Source organism: Molossus molossus, unplaced genomic scaffold, assembly GCF_014108415.1.
Source record: "Molossus molossus isolate mMolMol1 unplaced genomic scaffold, mMolMol1.p scaffold_m16_p_21, whole genome shotgun sequence".
Classification (NCBI taxonomy): Eukaryota; Metazoa; Chordata; class Mammalia; order Chiroptera; family Molossidae; genus Molossus; species Molossus molossus.
In genome coordinates, this window is record NW_023425357.1 from 37,514,831 (window position 1) to 37,535,995 (window position 21,165).

At 45.9% G+C, this 21,165-nt stretch overlaps 2 protein-coding genes across 5 annotated transcripts in view; one reads left to right on the forward strand and one right to left on the reverse strand.

Annotated features, from left to right (window-relative positions):
• The first annotated feature begins 155 nt into the window (after nt 1–155).
• TPPP3 (tubulin polymerization promoting protein family member 3) lies at nt 156–3,891 on the forward strand. Of its 4 annotated transcripts, none has more exons than XM_036275160.1 (5): nt 156–307; nt 2,564–2,646; nt 2,754–2,947; nt 3,064–3,217; nt 3,334–3,891. In XM_036275160.1, the coding sequence occupies exons 3-5, from the start codon at nt 2,760–2,762 to the stop codon at nt 3,520–3,522; spliced, it is 531 nt and encodes a 176-aa protein (XP_036131053.1). In that variant the 5' UTR covers nt 156–307; nt 2,564–2,646; nt 2,754–2,759; the 3' UTR covers nt 3,523–3,891. The 4 variants fall into 4 exon arrangements, with proteins under 4 accessions (XP_036131053.1, XP_036131054.1, XP_036131052.1 ...); XM_036275161.1 differs by having other exon boundaries at nt 156–297; XM_036275159.1 differs by lacking the exon at nt 2,564–2,646 and having other exon boundaries at nt 157–307.
• Nucleotides 3,892–11,613: 7,722 nt separating this feature from the next.
• LRRC36 (leucine rich repeat containing 36) overlaps nt 11,614–21,165 on the reverse strand; it is a 59,511-nt gene continuing 49,959 nt past the window's right edge. The window contains exons 10-14 of the mRNA XM_036275259.1: nt 20,784–20,949; nt 19,475–19,620; nt 18,269–18,392; nt 14,156–14,270; nt 11,614–11,950 (exon numbers count right to left, since the gene is read on the reverse strand). Of these exons, the coding sequence (XP_036131152.1) occupies nt 11,725–11,950; nt 14,156–14,270; nt 18,269–18,392; nt 19,475–19,620; nt 20,784–20,949 (777 nt within the window). The 3' untranslated portion in view covers nt 11,614–11,724. The remainder of the gene's footprint in view (nt 11,951–14,155; nt 14,271–18,268; nt 18,393–19,474; nt 19,621–20,783; nt 20,950–21,165) is intronic.

Consider the following 21,165-nt stretch of genomic DNA (forward strand, 5'->3'; position numbering starts at 1 on the left):
CGGGCCGCAAACAACAGAGGCTATCGCGGCAGCTCCGCCCTAGCCAATGGGGCGGAGTCCGGTGGGTGGAGCGAGCATGACCTTGGTCATTCTCTGCCGAGACAGCCCTGGGGGTGGGACTCGCTGTCTCTATGGAGACAGAGAAACAGGGGATAATACAGCAGAGCTGCCCCGCCTGCAGTCCTGCTCCGGAGCCGGCAGGGAGCAGAGCTGTGGAGCCGCCTGGTCTCCTGCGTCTGTGGGTCCATTCTTGTGTCCTTCTGTCCATCGAACGTGCACTGCAGGAGCAGCCACCAGGTAGAAATCGGTAGGAGACCCGGGCGCTGACCATCCTAATCAGTATCCTGCACAATAAAAGGAAGGGGGCGGGGGTGGGACAGCCTGGAAGGGGTCCCAATTCTGGAGGGTACAGAGCTGAGGACACCAGCTGAGCAGCTCTGCCCAGGGTCAGAGCGTTCCATCCCCACCCCCACCTTGTTGCTGGGCTGATTGATGATTCCAGCTGTCTCAGTCGGAGCAAGCTGATGGCCCCAGTTCACGGGCGTGGCTGCTGTAGACCCCTGGGATTACAGCCAGTGACCTGGCTCTATCTGATCATCCCCCAAATTACCAAGAATCCATCTTCCCACAGAAAGGAGTGAGCACTGACTGGATGCAGGAACCTGCCAGTTCCCTAGAGCAAAGATTCAGTGGCAGGAAAGCTCCCCTAGACTTTACCCTTCATGAACCAAGTGCTGGGTCTCTGGTGAGAAGTTGCAAGTGTAAGGAGAGGGAAGGTTAGTGCAGTGTGGACTGGGATTGTGGACAGAGTTGCTGCAATGTAGCAGTTGTGGGTGCTCCCAGTCCCAGAAACTGCAATTTAGGGATAGGTGAGTGTGGTCACTGGTCAGTGGTAGTGGAAGAGGGGGTAGTCAGGTCAAGCAGAGACCCAGGCTATGGTCACTGAAGGCTCTAATATAAAAGGCAGAGTTATAGGATGGTTGCTAAATACATGACTGTGGTCAGCAGGCTGTAGTGGAGGAGGTGGGTGTGCTTAGGGGGGTTCTCAATACAGGTATGGGGGAGTCCCAACATAGTACTTGGGAGTCTGAAAATGCAAGTCTGTGGGTGTGACAACTGGGTGGGGGCTGGGGGCTTCAGTGCAGGGCTGAAACTGTGGCCAGAAGATTGTGGGTGTGTGGGTGGGGCAGGTGGTATATGAGTGTGATCAGGGCTGAGTTGAGGTGATTTGTAAGGCTTTGGTTAGGAGGTCTCAGAAGGACTGTGGGAGTGTGGATGGAGGTGGCTGCAGTGCAGGGCTGAGGGTGTGGTCAGGGATGCATCAGTACAGGGCTGTGTTAGGTTACACAGTGCAGAACTGTGGGTGTGGGTCAGAGGATTGCAGGGGGACTGTGAGAATATTGGGGGACCCTTCATTGCAGCACTGAGGGTATAATTGGGGAAGTCTTTAGTACAGTACTGTTAGTATATATGTCAAGGGTGGATGCTGAGAGAATGGTCCAAGCCCTCAGTCTGAGGGCTGTGGGTGTGGTTAGGGAGGTCTGAGTACCAGGTGAAGGGGGTGTGTGTGGGGGGGGGGGATGGGGGGGGACAGGGGGGGTAAGGCTGAGGGTGTGGAGGGCCTGGGCTGAATACATAGGACTGTGGGAATGTGGGCTGGTGTGGCAGTGCTCAGGGTGTGGCCAAGGGGCCTCAGTGGAGGGCTGAAGGTGTTGAAGTATGCTTCAGTGCAGGGTGTGGGTGTGAGGGTCACAAGGCCAAGGCCACAGGCCCACTCACCAACATGCCTCTAGGGGCTCATAACTCTACAATCCCTAACCTAGGCTAGTCCCCAAATCTCCTGCTCCTCCTAAACTCCACAGATTGGTTACAGATTGGTTACAGCCCTAATGGGTGGCAAGGGGCCAGGAAGCCATGGCTGTGCCCCAGGCGCTGGGAGTGCTGCTGTGCCCCACCCATGGGCCCCCATTCCCCAGCCCAGCCCAGCAGCACTGGGAGCTTCTCCCTGAGCCACTCTGACACCATCCTGCCCTTAGCAACATTCTCCAAGTAGCACCACCCTCCCTTAGCAACCGTCTCCAGGCTTCACAAACTGTGGCCAGACCAGCCCCAGGCTCCCTCTCCCCTCATGTTTTTGTTTAACAGCAAATAGTAACAAGGTCCCAGCTGGGCCAGCTGCACCCTGCCTAGGGCACATACCCCAGCCTGTGCTCTGGCTCCCTTCTCAGTCTGGGCTGAGTGTTGCTTGGTCCTCATGACCCTGACAAAGGCACTGTCCTGACTAAATACCTGCCCAACTAGCAGCCTAGCCTGGCCCTGACCCAGCTTGGCATGGAACTCCCAGGGAGGGAGGCCTTCTCTGCCACCCTCACTTCCACCCAAGCAAGCTTTGTTGCCAGGGCCAGACAAAGCCATGGTCCCAGCTGCTGCTCTCACAGTCTTTCTCGACAGTGCTACTCTGTTCCCAGCCTGGTGTGGCATCATGATTTCATCTTCTGAACTCTACTCCAAGCCAGGGTTGGTGTTAAGCAACAGGACCTTTCCTTTTGGGGCTCTTCCTCAGGGCTCAGGGGCACAGAGAGACACTGACTGCTGGCCCCTCTCTGGTGGCAGCTCCTGCTCCAGCTCCCGTTCCAGATCTTGAGGGTATGTAGCCTAAGTGCCCCCAACTCAGACCTTGCAGGGTTTGAGGTAGTGGCAGTGATATTCTGTGCCTTGGGGAGGAGAGGAACAGCTTGGCTGGGTCCCTATAGGGTGGCATGGCAGCAAGCACAGATGTGGCTGGGCTGGAGGAGAGCTTCCGCAAGTTTGCCATCCATGGTGACCCCAAGGCCAGTGGGCAAGAGATGAATGGCAAGAACTGGGCCAAGCTGTGCAAGGACTGCAAGGTGACTGATGGAAAGGCTGTGACAGGAACGGACGTCGACATCGTCTTCTCCAAAGTCAAGTGAGCCCCCAGGCAATCCCTGCTTCTGATGTTCCCAGAAGGTGGGGAATTGGGGGGCTGGAAACAGGGAGGACATTGAGAAGGGGGAAAACTTATGGTGCCCACATACCTGGCAGGGGGAAGTCTGCTCGGGTCATCAACTATGAGGAGTTCAAGAAGGCCCTGGAAGAACTGGCAATCAAGCGATTCAAGGGGAAGAGCAAGGAGGAGGCCTTTGATGCCATCTGCCAGTTGGTTGCAGGCAAGGAACCAGCCAATGTGGGCGTCACCGTAAGTGCTCTGCTGGTCTGAGAGAGACACTGAGGGGGATGTGGGAAATCTCAGCGGGGGGTGGGAAGGGCTGGGCTCCCTAACCAGGTACTCCTGGGGGAACTCTGTCTAAACAGAAAGCAAAAACAGGGGGTGCTGTGGAACGGCTGACCGACACCAGCAAGTACACAGGCTCCCACAAGGAGCGCTTCGACGAGAGCGGCAAGGGCAAAGGCATTGCTGGGCGGCAGGACATCCTGGATGACAGTGGCTATGTGAGTGCCTACAAGAATGCAGGCACCTATGATGCCAAGGTGAAGAAGTGAGGCCTGGGATGGCCTTCCCACCCCCCGCCCCAGCATGGCTGCCCTGGCCAGAGGCTTAGGCTTGGGCCTAACGGGCATGTGGAGTAAGAGAGAGCCTGGTTCCCTCCCTGCTGGACCTGCCATCCAGAGTTTCCTGCCCAGCCCCATGGGGCCAGCCCATCAGGCCTCTGACCCAGACTGTTCTGTGTCCCCTTCCCCTTTTCTCCATGACTTCTGTCCTTTTGAGGAGAGTTTGTGCCTATAGCCTCATCACCCCAACCTAGCCCCAGGCATGGCTAACCAACCCCTGATTGCTTGCCTCATATTTAAGCTGCTGCTCTGGCCAATTGCCTAATTCTTACCCAGACCTCAATAAAGACACCTTTTGTATCAATATGGCCTAGTCAGGTATATGACAATGGGGATAATGACATTCACACCCCGCTGACCCCTCAGTGTCATCACCCCCTGCCTCTCACATTGCTGATCCTTCCCCTGGCAGCCCTGCCCAGAAAAAGACAAAACATGTCTCTTCCATCAGCACAGAGCCAGACTGCCTGAAGATGCTCCTTAGGGAAATCCAAAGCCTTGTACCCCAGCCCTGACCCAGAGTCCTAACATCACTGCTTGCCTTCTTGCAGTTAGGGCCTCAGTCTTAGCCTCTCTGCTTTCACAGCAGGAGGAGGGATGAGACAGCAGATTTGGCCTGGGCCAAGTGTTGGCAGGGGCCCAGTGCTTGGCCTCCATTGTCAACCTGCTGACAGGCCCCCACTCCAGGGGCTACCAAGGTGAGTCATTTTGGGCTCTAGCTCAGAATATCAGAAAATGCAGGAAGAACCTTAGTGGGTAGAAGTCTAATTCCCTAATTTTATAGCTGAGGAAACTGAGGCCCAGAAAGTAAAGAGGATTCTGCAGAACAGGAGCCAGAACCATGCCACTTGACTCCCAAGCTAGGCTCTTTCTAACATAGCAAGCCCTAACATGATTTCCAAAAATGGGACTGGAGCCCAGGCTGGTCTGGCTCAGCGGTTAGAGCGTCGGCCTGTGGTCCAGAGAGAGCCGGGTTTGGTTCCCACAAAGGGCACATACCTCGGTTGCAGTTTGTCCCCGGCCCTGGTTGGGTCGTGTGGGAGGCAGCCACTTGATGTGTCCCTTTCACGTCGATGTTTCTCTCTCTCTCTCCTTCCCATTCTATCTGAACAAAAAATGGAAAAATGTCCTTGGGTGAGGATTAAAAAAACAAAAATGGGACTGGATGGACAGTGATAGAGCCTGGCACCCAACATCAAGCTTTGGCAAGTGAGCAGGGCATTCAACAGTGAAGGGGTCTTTTCCTTGCTGACTCCCTCCCTGTTCAACATCCCAGGTTGGGAGGAGGGCAAGGGGCCTCTCTGGTCCTGAGGACTCCTGGGAGTTTCTAGATTAACCTTTTCTCCTGAGTGTTAGGCCAGAGCTATAACAAGCCTGAGGCTTTGAAGCCAACTCCTCTTCCTGCAGATTAGCAGGCTGGATGGGACTGAGTGCCTTCCCAGTAGAGGGCAGCTCCCAAGGGTGCTAGAAAAAGGCTTAAAGGCCCTGTTAACACGACAAACTTGCACAACTGCTTATTCCCTCATCCCACAGACTGTTCTGGGGTGTTCCTGCCCCAGGTGGCCCCAGTCCCTTCCTTGAACCCAAATTATCTTGGGAATGGGGGTGTAGAGGAATAGTGTGGCTCAGGACAGGGAGAGGTGAGGTGGGAATTAGAGGGTGGAGGATCAACACCTGGCCACAGCAGAGCCTTGCCTAACTGCTGACAGCTGTGGGCTCCTCCTGATTTAGCTGACCACATCACCTTGCACTGCCCAGGGAAGTTTCAGAGAGCTCTACCTCTCCCACCATTAAAAATGATTCCTCTAGCCTTGGAGAATTTGTTTGATTTGAAAGCTTACTTAAATGAGCATAATAGGAGTGAAACCAAAATCCTTCTGGCTTTCACTTGCTAAAATATCCTCTTAGTGAATAGAATTTAACTGGATTGCAAATTGGTCCAGGCTATTAAGTTATTAAGCTACAAGTGAGAGAACCATCCAATGAGTAGGGAAGCAGCAGCTCAGCACCTCCTGGGACTGGCAGTGTGGCTTAGAGCAGCGGTTCTCAACCTGTGGGTCATGACCACTTTGGGGGTCGAACAACCCTTTCACAGGGGTCACCTAAGACATAACAATAGCAAAATTACAGTTATGAAATAGCAACAAAAATAATTTTATGGTTGGGGGTCGCCACAACATGAGGAACTGTTTTAAAGGGTAGCAACATTAGGAAGGTTGAGAACCACTGGCTTAGAGGAACCCAGAGAGAGAACTGACTGAGCCCTGGAACTCCACCTTGTAGGAGTAAAGCCCCCTCTTCTGGAAAAGTGGTTGTGGAGCCTGAGGAAAATCAAGGCTTGTCTAGAGCCAGGAAGACCCTTCAAGACCAATGTGTCTACTAGCAGAACTTGGTACAAGGCAACGACTAAACCAACTGCACTTCACCCTTTTAGTTATCACTGCTCTTCCCTCCATAGCATAGCCCCTCACGGTGGAAAGCTTTGAGCACCCTTGTTATCAAAGCCAGGTGAGCAAGGAAGAGTGATTAAGATCAGTGGGATGGAGCCATTCAAACCTTCTACATATAGCTGGTGGGAAGGCCAAATCTGTTAGAGTGGCTCTGTCCCTCCTCTGGGGCACAGAACTTCCCGGAGGACTCAGCCCTGTCTCCTTCTTTCTCCTAATAATGCCAGGCCCTGAGCAAGGAATTCCTCTCCACTTATTTTCTAGTTGCTTCAGGAGACTTCCCCTCTCCATGTTGAGCTCACATAGCCTCAATTCTTTTGCCCTTCCCTTGACACCTTCAATCCTTAACCCTGCCCTGTGGAACAAGGGACCACACAAGGAAAGTCAGAAAAACAATCGACTTCCCCAGAAGTGGCTGTCAGTCCGAGAGAGATCCCTGGCCTGGGGCAGGACCAGACACTTTCAGTGACATTAGAAAATAGAGTTGCCCTGGCCTGTTTGGCTCAGCGGTTAGAGCGTCGGCCTGCGGTCCAGAGAGACCCGGGTTCGGTTCGTGCTGGGGGCACGTGCCTCGGTTGCAGTTTGTCCCCAGCCCTAGTTGAGTCATGGGGGAGGCAGCCACTCGATGTGTCCCTTTCACGTTGATGTTTCTCTCTCTCTCTCTCTCTCTCTCTCTCTCTCTCTCTCTCTCTCCCCCTCCCTCCCTCCCTCCCTCCTTCCCTCCCTCCCTCACTCACACTCTATCTGAACAAAAAATGAAAAATATCCTCAGGTGAGGATAAAAAAAAGAAAAGAAAATAGGGTGGACAGTGACTCCGTCTGGGTCAGTCTCTGTTTCTCATTAGCGTTACCCTGAATAGGTACTGGGGCTGGCACTATCACATGTTCATAGGGAAAGGAAGAGAGGGCTGGGGTTGTAGAAAGAAATGTGTTATCCATGCTGGACAACAGTCTGTCCAGTGGGTTGGCCTGTATACTGGGCTGGGATCCTGAAATTAAAGGCTTCAAGGTTACTGGCAGAGGCTACCTTACCTGGGCAAGGCTTAGGTTCTCTGTAGGACAGGCCCAGGGAAGTGGTACTGCTGGTGGTGTGGTGCTGTTCTTACTGACGTTTCCACAGAGCATGAGCTCACTCTAGCTCCCTCAGAGCCAAGCAGCTCAGAGAAACCTATGGCTCTTCTGTACATGTTCCTTTTGGGAACCCACATACAATTTAAAAGTCTGTGGATTTGATTTATAATTTAGAAATGTGTGCTCTTGGGACTTCCAGTCAAGATGGCAGTGTAGATAAACGTGGTATCACGTCCTCCCACAACTACATCAAAGTTACAACTAAACTACAGAACAACCATCATTCAAAACCACCTGTAATCAAGCTGAATGGAAGTCCTACAACTATGAAATTAAAGACGAAGCCACATCGAGACTGATAGGAGGGGCGGAGGGGCGATGGACTGGTCCCACACCATGTGGTGGATAAAAATTAGGAGGATACCTTGGCTGGGAAGGTCCTCTCTGAGGATTGAGGGGTCCCCGTCCCACACCAAGTGCCCAGCTCAGAGTCCCAGTGCCAGGAAGAGAAGTTCCCATAACTTCTGGCTGGAAAAACCAGCGAGAACTGAGGCTGAAGGAGGCTGAGGCAGCTGGAGCCCCAGGCAGCTCCTCTTAAAGAACCTGCACACAGACTTACTCAGACTCACACCCTCCAGGCTCCAGCATGGGGGAGGCAGCTTGAAAGGCACCAGAGTTATATGGGGAAGAACTGAGTTGTTTGGCATTGGAGTGAGGGCTGGAGAGGCAGCTTTCTCCTGGATAGACGTGCTGTCAGAGGTCCTTGTTCCTTTGATGAGACCTTCCCTGGGACGGCAGACAGCCGCCATATCTGGGACTCCAGCAACCTAGCTCATACTGGTTGCGCGCCGCCCCCCCCCCCCCCCACTGATTCCCTTAGGCCCCACCCCACCCCACCCAACTTTCAGGCCTACCCAACTTTCAGGCCCACCCAAGCTGTTGCCAGTTGCTTAACCATAGGATTGGCCTGTCTTGGATCCTGCTTCAGGTTTTTCTAAATTCTTTCAAACAAGCAGCATCTGGTCTTAGATAGCCCCATACCTCTTGTTAAATAATACATAGAAATAAACACAAGGAGGCAGCCAAAATGAGGAGACAAAGAAACAGGTCCCAAATGAAAGAACAGAACAAAACCCCAGGAAAAGAACTAAGCGAAATGGAGATAAGCAACCTAACAGATGCTGAGTTCAAAACACTGCTTATAAGGATGCTCAATGGACTTAGTGAGAACCTCAGTGAACTTAGTGAGGGCCTCAAGAGCATAAAAAAAAAAGCAGTCAGAAATGAAGGATGCAGTCAGAAATGAAGGAGGCACTAACTGAAATAAAGAATAATGTATTAATTTTTTTTTATCCTCACCTGAGGACATTTCTCGATATTTTGTTCAGATAGAGTGGGAGGGAGAGAGAGAGAGAAACATCAATGTGAAAGGGACACATCGAGTGGCTGCCACCCACACAACCCAACCAGGGCTGGGGACAAACTGCAACTGAGGTACATGCCCTTAGCGGGAACCGAACCCGGATCTCTCTGGACCGTGGGCCGACGCTCTAACCGCTGAGCCAAACTGGCCAGGGCTGAAATAAAGAATAATTTACACAGATTCAATAGTAGAGTAGGTAAAGCCAAGAAGCAAACCATCAATTTGGACTATAAGGAAGCAAAACACACCCAAGCAGAACAGCAAAAAGAAAAAAGAATCCAAAAAAATGAGGATAGAGTAAGGAGCCTCTGGAACAACTTCAAGTGTGCCAACATTAGAATTTGGGGGTGCCAGGAGGAGAAGAGAGAGAACAAGAAATCAAAACAATAATGGCAGAAAACTTCCCTAACTTGGTGAAGGAAACACACATACAAGTCCAGGAAGCACAGAGAGTCCCAAACAAGATGAACCCCAAGAGGCCCACACCAAGACACATCATCATCAAAATGCAAAAGGTTCAAGACAAAGAGAGAATCCTAAAAGCAGCAAGAGAAAAGCAGTTACCTACTAGGGAGTTCTCATACGACTGTCAGCTGATTTCTCAAAAGAAACTTTGCAGGCCAGAAGGGAGTGGCAAGAAATATTCAGAGTGATGAAAAGCAAGAACCTACAACCAAGATTACTCTATCCTGCAAAGCTGTCATTTAGAATCGATGGCCATATAAAGAGTTTCCCAGACAAGAAAAAGTTAAAGGAGTTCATCACCACCAAACCATTATTATATGAAATGTTGAAGGGTCTTCTTGAAGAAAAAGATAAAAAATATGAACAAACAAAATGGCAATGAATACATATCTATCGACAATGGAATCTACAAACAAAATGAACAGGCAGAACAGAAAGAAACATTCTCATAGATACAGAGAACATTTTGTTGGTTGCCAGATGGAAGGGGGTTGGGAGAATGGGTGAAAAAGGTGAAGGGATTAAGAAGTACAAATTCATTGCTAGACTGACAAACCTCAAAGGAAGTGGGGTTGAGGGGTGGGAAGAAATAAACCAAAGAACTTAAATGAATAAGCATAATCAATGGACACAGACAACAGTGTGGGGAAAGGCAGAAGAGGGACAGGCATGGGGAGGAGGGGGTCAGTGGTGGAAAAATGAGGAACATCTGTAATACATTCAACAATAAAGATAAGTAAAAAAAAAAGAGCCCTGGCCGGTTTGGCTCAGAGGTTGGAGTGTCGGCCTGAGGAGTAGAGAGTCCCGGGTTCGGTTCCTGCTAAGGGCACGTACAAAAAAAAAAACAAAAAAATTGTGTAATCTTCATGTCTTATTATTATGACAATAACTCTCCTGTCCTGCACAGCACCTGGATCAGGGGAGCAAATAAGTATCTAATCTTTTCCACTGCTTCTCTCTCGGCCATGCCCTGGAAATAAAGAGAAGGACAACATGGCATTGGGTCGCAGTCTTTTGCCCTGTATACACTCTCTGGCTACGTTAGCTACCTGGATGACCCTGAAGCAGAAACACACTTAGAGCCACTTGTATTATCTTTTCCCATTGATTTTTAAAATGCCCCATCAATCAGGATTAAAAGAAAGATTGTGCCTCTGTCTGAAATACAGAGTACTCATGTGTAAAATGGATGCTGAGTCCAAGCTAATGCCAGAAGCTGCACTTCTGCTCTGGACTTCACCAGCCTTTTCTCTCATCTCTCTGGCTCCTCGCTAGTCCTTCCCCATTCCACACAACCATCACTCCATTCTTAAAATGAAATCTTCTCAAACACAAATCTGGGGGGTGGGGGTGGAGAGATAAACCACAGAATTTATATGCATGTATGTATGAACAATGGACATGGACAACAAAGGTGGGGACAGGGCAGGGAGGGGGGAATCAGTGGGGGAAAAAGGAGAAACATCTGTAACAAAAATAAATAAGTTAATTTAAAAAAATAAAATAAAATCACTGATACTGAAAAAAAAAACAAAAAACACCACAAATCTGCCATTCCGCTGCCTTCCCAGTTTAAAATCCCCAAGGAGCCATGCAACTTCTGCTTATCTCCTCTCAGCCCCTCAGTCCCATGGACCATGTTCCTTCCCATTTCATGGCCTTTACAGACGCCATTTCTCTCTGCAGCTCTCCCCATTGCTTCTGCTTTCGACCCTGTACTTTGCCTGGTAACCTTCTACTCATTCTTCAGGTCTCAGTTAAAAGACATTTCTTTAGGGGGCATTTTCCTGATAATACACCTCCCAGGCTAGGACTGCTCCCCCCATTTATATATTCTATTGCACCATGACCCACATCTTCCTTGTCCTATGATCCATTTGAAGGCTCCAGACTCTTCCACTCTTGGCCCAAGAAGGCTCTGCTTATTCTCTACTTGTTCCCATTCTACTTATTCTGCAAGCTTCCACTCAGACAAGTCTTCAATGATGTCTTTTCCAATTCCCCAGAGTAGAAATTTCTCTCTTTATTAGTCTCTGTCTCTCAAAGTTTCCAGGGCATCTTTAGGCTTTTATTTAGACCTGGTTTTTTTTGTTTTTTGTTTTGGTATGTGCCCCTAGCGGGAACCGAACCCCGGTCTCTCTGGCCCTCAGGCCAACGCTCCAACCGCTGAGCCAAACCGGCCAGGGCTTATTTAGACCTGTTTGATACCAGTGCCAAACTCTGAGCTCTATCACACAAGTTTGTGCTTTTCTCCCTGACTGAATCTCCAGGGCAGATACCAGATCTTGTGGTGGAAGAAACCTTTTCACTGTGGTGGGAGAAACTCAAAATATATTTGATAAACCAATCAATATGGATTCTCTGAAATTTCTTCTAACATAGAACACACCTGATCATGGATGTTCTTTTTAAATGTCCTACCACACAGTTTCAAGTGACACTTGGGAAAAATGTCTAGTGTTTTTTTTCCTTTTTGACATTTTCAGACAAATGTTTCTTCTATTTGATATGATGCTAGGACTAAGTGCCAATTATTTTTGTGGGCAGAAAGAAAGAATGACTTGATGGGAGGAGATAAGAAGAGAAATAAAGAGAAGGACCAATACAATATAATCAGAATAAGATTTTTTCTTAATCTTGTGGGTAAATACCACCATACTGGTGGCAATGACACTAAGAGCCCCCAGTGGCTGAGAGGGAAGCTGCGGAGAAAGTGTTCAGTGCCAGCTAGCTCCATAAACGAGGCTCTGGGACAGAGTCTGAGACACTCTGTATTAGATATTGACCTGCGTCATGTGCCACTGGTGAGGAGGAAGACAGTGTGCTTTTCCCAAAGGGTGATGATCTCTCTAAATGATGACTCTTCTCTGGAGGAAGGAGTACTTTCCCAGAATAATCTTTCTGTTCTTCATTCAGCTGCTGCAGCAGATACTCATTAGTTACCACCAGGGATCTGAGGCACAGGGGGGAAAGCAGTTATGGAATCATGAAAGTGAAGTAGATGCCATTCAGACCTGCAATGTTTGCTAAAGACAAATATAAAATGTAACATCTTTAAATAGAAAGAACTGTATAATTTATGAATGGGTTATTTTAAAAGCAGGCTGACAGTTTCTTTCTTCATTACAGTTCTGTTTATGTTCCAGACGGACTGTAGTAGTAACATAGTTCACATTTTATACAGTGATTGTTCAATCCTTTCCAAAGCACTTTCATGATAAGGTGAGTAGAAACACTGGGAGATTGGCACTTGACCAGGCCTCCAATTTCTATCTCCAAATCTTAACTTCCACTTCTTCTAATCTACCCTGCCTCTGCAATTATCTAGTGGTGCTAATCATGGCTGTACTCTTGGACTCTATTACTATGTAATGTTAAAAGCTCTTAGAGGCTGGCCAATAAAATAAAATAAAAGATGCATGCACATTGTTCTTCATTGCAGCACTATCTGTAACAGCAAAATATTGTCAACCTAAATGTCCATCAATAGAGGAATAATTAAATAAACACACAATGGAATCCTATACAACTATAAAAAGGAATGAGGGCTAACTCTATATACCACTGTGAACTGATTGCTAAGATAAAATGTTAAAGTGTCATTATGCCTCTTTTTTTTTTTTATCCTCGCCTGAGAACATTTTTGCATTTAGCTTTCAGATAGAGCAGGAGGGAGAGAAGGGAGAAGAGAGAGAGAAAAACATTGATGTGAGAGAGACACATCAAGTGGCTGCCTCCCACACGACCCCAACTGGGGCCAGGGACAAACTGCAGCCGAGGTACATGCCCTTAGAGGGAACCGAACCTGGGACTCTCCAGTCCGCAGGTCAATATTGGCTCCAACCGCTGAGCCAAACAGGCCAGGGCCATTATGCCACTTTTTATATAATAGAGTGACCTTCTACAAATACATACCCATACCTACAATGGAAGGCTAGTGGTAGAGAAGGAAAGGATAGAGAAGACAGGTAAGAAAACTAGATTTGTCTGAATTTATCTCATTTTGTAGATTTGACTTTGGGACCATGTAAATGTTTTACATAATTATAAAACAAGATTAAATCAAAATAATAAAAAAAATTCCTTCTGGAATTTTGGAAATTAAAACAAATTGAACCAGTATAGTGAATTGACACTATTTAACAACACAGAGAAAAATTATTTCAAGTGACTTTAAAATATAGCAATTTGACGATACATCACTACAGACATGTACCCTAATATTCTCAAAGTGTGGTCCCAGACCGGCTGAAACAGCATCACCTGGAAACTGATCAGAAATGCAAATTCTCAGTTCCCAGCCCAGACCTGCTGAATTAGAAACCTTGGGGGTGGGGCCCAGCAATCTTTGTTTCAACATGTTTTTCAGGTGATTCTGATGCACATCTGAGTTTGAGAACATGACTTTATGCTACTTGCTAAACTTCTGTGTATGTTTGAAATGATTATAATGAAAAGTTTAAAAAAATTATAAAGCCATCCAGAGTAGGTCTGAGTCTAATCCCCTGAATATGAAGTTATTCCAAGGAAAATCAGGAAGTGAAGTTTGAGGCTGGAGATTTGGGGATGGGGTCTTATATTTAAATTTCACTGAAAGTCCTAGTAAAAGTGTTTGTCAAATCAAAATGTCCAGGACTTCTCTAAATGTACCAATAGTCTTGAGGCCTCTTCTGATTAGTCTAGCCTGCATCCTGAGGGTACTATTCTTTGAAGGGGCTGATGCTATTGAGCTCCTCTGAAGAAAACACATACATTAGATTCTTTCTCTATTATTTTCTCTGAGTGCTCAACGTATTTTCTGTGACCAATGGCAGGCAGGTTTTCTAAAAGAGCCATAAAACTGATTTTAGGGGTACATAATGACCAAGAAAAGCTAGCTGACTCAATCAAACAAGGGTCCTGTTGGATCTAGAGAGAAACTACTTATTACTGAGGTAGTGCAATGCACCAACTCCAACAAAAACATTTAGTCCTTGGTGTGTCCTGGAAAACAGTACTTTGAGACTTGAGCATACTGGCCTAGATACAAGTGGTTTACATATAACATGGATGGAGTTAATTTGAAAAGTGTACAGATATTAACTTGCCAATAAAACAAAAGAGATAAAGGAAAGTAAGCATTTGCTTCCAGAAGCCAGCAAGATAGACCCACTCTTACCTCTGACTTTCATGGAGAAGGGCCACTGTCTCCTCCAGCTTTTTCAGCTGGGCAAGCTCCTGGTTCAGGCAAGCCACCTGCATGTTCAGATGTTGGTTTTTGCGCAGAAGATCATCTACAAAGAATACAGTAGCCAGGGTTGAGCAGGATTCCAAGCAGCTGGTCTTTGAGCAGAGCTCAACAACATCTTGAAGAATTGGGGGCCCCTTCACTGCATCCCCCTCCACACTCCATTCACCATTCCTTCCCTTACAGACAGCAGATATGGTAGCAAGAATATGGGATTTAGCAACAAACACATCTGAATTAAAATTCAACCACTTAATATCACGTTAGTTTATTTTTGTGAGGTTCACTAGAGCTAATAACCCTGCCCCACAGCACTATTATGAGGAGTCAATGAGACACCTGTCCTCATTTAGCATAGGAAGTTAAAAAATATTAGGTCTCTCTGTAGTCTCCAGAGAGTACGAATGTATGTCCTCCACTCTCTATGGAGCATATGAAAATATCTAGTACTAGCCAGTTTGGCTCAGCGGTTAGAGCGTCGGCCTGCAGTCCAGAGAGACCCAGGTTTGGTTCCTGCTATGGGCACGTACCCTGGTTGCAGTTTGTCCCCAGCCCTGGTCGGTTGTGCGGGTGGCAGCCACTCGATGTGTCCCTTTCACGTTGATGTTTTTTTTCTCTCTCTCTCTGTTCCTCTCTCTCCCTCCCACTCTACCTGAATAAAAAATGGAAAAATGTCCTCTGGTGAGGATAAAAAAAATAAAAATAAAAAATATCTAGAACTGTGTCAGGCACATAGTAATAATGAGTGCTTACAGAAACTGAATTTGTAACCAGACACTCATACGTAGTACCCCAAACATATGACTACTGCCTGCAATGATGAGGTTGGTAAAAGCATAGGAACTCTGGTCCTAAGGAAGTCTTCTAGAACCGTACTACTTAAACTTTAATATGCTTACCGATCACCTGAGGATCTTGTTAAAAAACAGACTCTGATTCAGGAGGTCTCAGGTGAGGCCCAATAGTCTACTTGTCTAACAAGGTTGCTGATCTGTGAATCACACTTTGAGTAGCAAGATTCTAGAAGGTGGAAAAAAGGGCTACCACAGCTGTATTTATAGCCAGTAAGCAAAAATCCAGTGCTGGGCCTCAGGGCTGATTGCAAGTAGGTATCTAGTGAACAAACAATGACCTGCTTTCAGAGTAGGTAAGTGGAGATGCTTTGATTATTCAGGCTTGTAAAATCAGACAGTGATGAGACGGAACTCTGGAAATTCAATGCTGACTTCCTCATATAACTGAAATGCCTATGATGTTTGCTTAGGGGTGCTGAGCTAGAGGGTTAAAGTCAAGGGTAGACTTTATCTAAAATACTGGCCTAAACTATGCTAATGATATAGTACAAAACAAAATTTCAGTGAGGTATTAGTTTTCACTTATAACTATGGCAAAAAAAATTTTTTAAATGCCCAGCCCGGCTGTTGTGGCTCAGTGGTTGAGCATTGACCCATGCACCAAAGGTCATCGGTTTGATTCCTGGTCAGGGCACATGCTCAGGTTGTGGGCCCGATCCCCATTGGGGCATGCAGGAGACGGCCAATCGATATTCTCTCTTATCAATATTTCTGTCTGTCTCTCTCCTTCTCCCTCCCTTTCTCTAAAATCAATAAAGAAAAAATAAAAAGCCCTGGCCGGTTGGGCTCAGCGGTTAGAGCGTCGGCCTGCGGTCCTGAGAGACCCGGGTTCGGTTTCCGCTAAGGGCGCGTACCTCGGTTGCAGTTTGTCCCCGGCCCTGGTTGGGTCATGCGGGTGGCAGCCACTCGATGTGTTCCTTTCACATCGATGTTTCTCTCTCTCTCTCTCTCTCTCTCTCTCTCTCTCTCTCTCTGTTCCTCTCTCTCCCTCCCACTCTACCTGAACAAAGAATGGAAAAATGTCCTCGGGTGAGGATAAAAAAAAAAAAAAAAAAAAAAAAAAAAGCTTAGTGTGGCCCTGGCCAGTTTTGCTCAGTGGTTAGAGCGTTAGCCTGCGGTCCAGAGAGAATTGGGTTCGGTTCCCACTAAGGGCATGTACCTCGGTTGCAGTTTGTCCTCGGCCCTGGATGGGTCGTGCGGATGGCAACCACTCGATGTGTCCCTTTCACGTCGATGTTTCTCTCTCTCTCCCTTCCTCTCTCTCTCTCCCACTTTATCTGAACAAAAAATGGAAAAATGTCCTCAGGTGAGGATAAAAAATAATGCTCAATGTGGGCAAGGGTAGAGTGAAAAGGACATTCAAGCCCTGGCTGGTGTGGCTCAGTTAGTTGAGCATCAACTCATGCACCGAAAGGTTGCTGGTTCAATTCTCGGTCAGGGCACATGCCCAGGTTGCAACTAATCAATGTGCCCCTCTCGCATCTCTCTCTCTCTCTCTTTCTCTCTCTCTCTCTCTCTCTCTCTCTCTCTCTCTCCCCCTCTCTCTCCCTCCCTCCCTCCCTCCCTCCTCCCTCCTGCTCTATCTGAAGATAAATGGAAAAATACCCACAGGTGAGGATTAAAAACATAAAATAAAAAAATCAATAAAAACATATTTTTAAAAATACACTCGTTGCTGATGTGTGTGTAAACTGAAAAACCTTTTTGAGGAGTGATTTGGCAATGTGTAACAAAAGCTTCAAAAATGTCCACATCTTAATATGATGAACAAAATAAGCTGATGAACAAAATAGACCCAGAGACATAGAAAGAAGTATGGTTCAGACTGACAAACCTCAGAGGAAGGGGGCGGGCGGGAGGGATGGATGGGATACACCAAAGAATTTATATGCATGTATGTATAACCAATGAACATAGACAAAAATGCTGAGGTGGGGTGCGGGATGGGGAGGAGGGTGTCTGGGGGAAAAAGAAACATCTGTAACAAAAATAAATTAATAAAAATTGAAAAAAAAAGTCCACATCTTTTGACCGACTGATTGTACTGGTAGGAATGTCTCCTAGGAAAATAGTCTGAAATGTACACAAAGATTTATGTACACAGATATTAATAGCTGCATTATTTATTGTAGTATAAATATTAGGACTCTCAGTTCCATCAGAAGAGAAGAAAGAATATCAGAGAAGCATTTTCACTCTAGGGTTTTTTCTTTCATTTCAGGTCATTTGAATATTTGGAAATTCTTTAAAATAATTTATATTACAATGGCAGTTTTATAATAACTAATATTAAAAACTACTATCTAGAAAACTAGATAAATAAGGTATATTTGTGTGACATTATAGGAAATGCCTATACTATTAAATTAATAATATTAAGGTGTAGAATCAAATTGATTGTCTAGGGTAGAGAGTGAGGGAAACTGCACAAATGCAGAAGGGCACTCTCTGGAGAAACAAAAATGTTCTGGTTCAGCTGATGTGGCTCAGCGGTTGAGCACTGGCCCATGCACCAAGAGGCTGCTGGTTCAATTCCTGGTCAGGGCACATGCCCAGATTGTAGGCTCGATCCCCAATGAGGGGGTGTGCAGAATACAGGAGACAGCCGCTCTCTCATCAATGGTTCTATCTCTCTCTCCTTTTCCCTTCCTCTCTCTCTAAAAAATCAAAACATATTTTTAAAAAGAGAAATGTTCTGTATTTTGATTAGGATAAAATTAAATTAGTGTATTTATCAAAACTCATCAAACTTAAAATGTGTGTATTTTGTTGTATGTAAATTTTTAAAAAATCAAGACAAATTTTAATTTTGAGTTAAAAATATATGTATAGGAGTATGGTGAAAGAAAATATACCAAAACACTAATGGTAGTTATTACTGGGTAGTGGAGTTTTATTTTCCTTATATTTTTCAAGCTTTCTATAAAGAACACAATCTTCTGCTATGATCAAGAAACACACATACACGTATCATTCTGAAAAATAATAATAACAATATTTGTACTTGCTTCACAATGACAAAGAGCTTCATCTGATAACTCAGGCCACCTGCATTACAACTCTCTGAGGCAAGATGATAGCTTCCATTTAGGCAGCTATGTGAGCTCTAGATAATGAAGCTTATTAAATGGGTCATCTATAAACAAACAATTGTCTTGGGACACACCACACGTTGCTTTCTTGAACTTACCATAAGTGTGGGGCTGGTGCCCACTCACAATTGAGGTGGCAGCACCTTTCTCCAACTGCTGGATTTTTTCTGATAAAATGAGGTTTTCCTCTAGCACTCTGACCAGTTTTTGCTTCAAACTTTCCTTTGGATCAGTAAACAAAATACAAACACATTAAAAATCTGAAATTCTAAGAAGTACTTTTAGAAGACTGAAAGACTATTTCCTCTGTTTAGTGATAACTGATTGTAAGTCAGCATCTCTTTCTCATTCGAATTTTAATTCATTGGTAAACATAACTCAATGCAGCAAACAAATTTGTCACATGGAGTTGCAATTTTTCTTGTGATTTATCCACTATTGTTGCAGAACAAGTGGTCGTTTTGACAAGCGGCCAGCATTCTGAGTCATTTATCTAAAGTTTCTAGAAACCAAACTTGATGTTTGAAGATCCTCTAATGTTAAGAAAAGGGGGAAAAAGGCTTAAGGATATGAGTCCCTTCCTCTTCTTCCAGAGCCAGCAGCCTGATGCTCTAGGACTGGCCCCTGGCTCAGGGCTCTCTGCTCCATCAGAAAGGGAGGAAAGACAATCCCAGAGACATTTATTCCCTCATCAGAATCAAACAATGACCTTCAAGGCCATGATCCTAAACATTTTCACTCTAGGGTCATTTTTCCCCTTCTTTTTCCATTTCAAGTCTTTCTTTAGAATTCTGGATAAGGGCTAGGATTAAGGAGTCATCCCTGCAGAACCTCTGAGTTGTCCCTGTCCTAGCAAGTTCTGTGTTCCTGATTTGCCCAGAATGACTTTTCTAAATTTTGGTTCAGGAATATCTTGGTGTTTATAGTGATGGTGATCTTTATGGTACAAAGCTGTTCTAGTCTTGCTGCTCCGTGATTTTCTTTTTTTTTTTTTTTTTTTTATCCTCACCCGAGGATATTTTCCTTTTTTTTTTTTTTTGTACAGATAGAGTGGGAGGGAGAGAGAGAGGAAGGGAGAGAGAGAGAGAAACATCGACGTGAAGGGACACATCGAGTGGCTGCCACCCGCACGACCAACCAGGACCGGGGACAAACTGCAACCGAAGTACGTGCCCTTAGCGGGAACCGAACCCGGGTCTCTCCGGACCGCAGGCCGACGCTCTAACCGCTGAGCCAAACCGGCCAGGGCTGCTCCGTGATTTTCTAGGAAAGGAAAGAAGGAAAGGGAGATGAAAGAGGCATACCATGTCATTAGGGACCACTTGCCCAGCATCCTTCAGTTCCATCTCTCTCCTGTGGAAGGTTTTTGACGCATCTTCAGGATGTGAGCGACACCATTGCTGAGAAGGAGCAGGGACTACCAAAGTCAGAAGCAAATCTCGGGCAGGACCTGCCAAAAATTCAGGTTGGGCAAATGGGCCAATTTTAAAAGCTAAAGCACAGAATTCCTAGTTAATAACTAACAGCTCTGCAGGATAAATAAGGTAATCTAATATCTCCTTTTCTTTTGTTAATATTTTTTCTTTATTGATTTTAGAGAGAGAGGAAGGGAAAGAGAGACAGAAACATTGATGAGAGAAAACATCTACTGGCCGCCTCCTACATGCTCCCCACTGGGGATCAGGCCCACAACTTGGGCATGTGCCTTGACTGGGAATCAAACCGGCAACCTCTTGGTGCATGGGTCTACGCTAAACCACTGAACCACACCGGCCGGGCTAATATCTCCTTTTTACAAGAATTTAGTAAGTGGCTTTAAAAGATGTTTCATGATGGATAAGAAATTATATCCCACATCCTATGCGGAGAAACAGCAGACCCTCCTGAATGTGGGCTCTGTGCTATTGTCTGGTCACTAAAGAGTGGCTCCTGGGGATAATTTCCTACAAAATGAGAGGAAAGGGTCAATGTGGGAAGCAAAGTAATTGGGCTAAGATTTCTTCTCCTGAATGTCCCTTTAGAAATTTAAAAATATGTTAAGCCCAAATAACTCTAAAGTTTCTAGTTTTCAGTTAAACTTTTTCCACCACCAAAAGCTCCTTGAATTCTTTTCCCATTAACACAAACACATGGGGACAATGTTTGCAAAACTGGTTCTCCCCAAGTTCCTAAAAAAGGAGGAGGAGAAGAAGAAGAAGAAGCCCTAAAAAGAGTCTGGGTCATTTAATTGAGTTTTTTCAAATCATAACATTTCAGCAGGTATCTCAGAACTCTGGTGATCAAACCCAATTTCTACTGTATTTATTACTGGCACTTCCCCAAGGACCATAAAATCCTTTGTAACCATTAACATACCATGCTGTACTTTACATATCTCATCACTCTACATATTTCCCAGAGACTACTTAAAAAAAAGTTACAGGAGGAACAAAATAATTGATACATGATGGAAGAGTGCTAATAAATAAAACAAATGGGAAGATTATGAGAAAAATGCAGACTTTTCCATCACTGTGTTATTGAGAAATTTTGGTAAGTGATCAAGAAAACAGTTTTCCTTGTAGAGCAGAAGCAAGGTCGGAGCCCTTCTCCCAGAACCAAGAAAGCACTCACCGAGAAACTTCTTGTTAAGGAGGAGGGAGCCGGAGCCAGTCCAGTGCTTATCCACAAGCTCCAGAAGCTGTCTGAGGACACTGGCCACATGGGAGGTTCTGGCAGAGATCTGGGGACTGTGGTTTCCTGGCAAACCATGCAAACTGCCCAGGTCACTAGAGAGAGGCTCAAGAAAAAACCCAAAAAACCCAACCATTTGTCATTCTTACACAATAAGGGAAATAAGAATTCAGATGTTCAAAGTGTTAACATTTTAAAAAAAGAAAAAGTAAGTTGATGTCGTCTTTTAGTTTAGATTTAAATAGAATATTATTTATGCCCAAGGCAGATATAATAATATATTCAAGGATAATTTCAAAGGTAATAGTATCTTCCATCATAT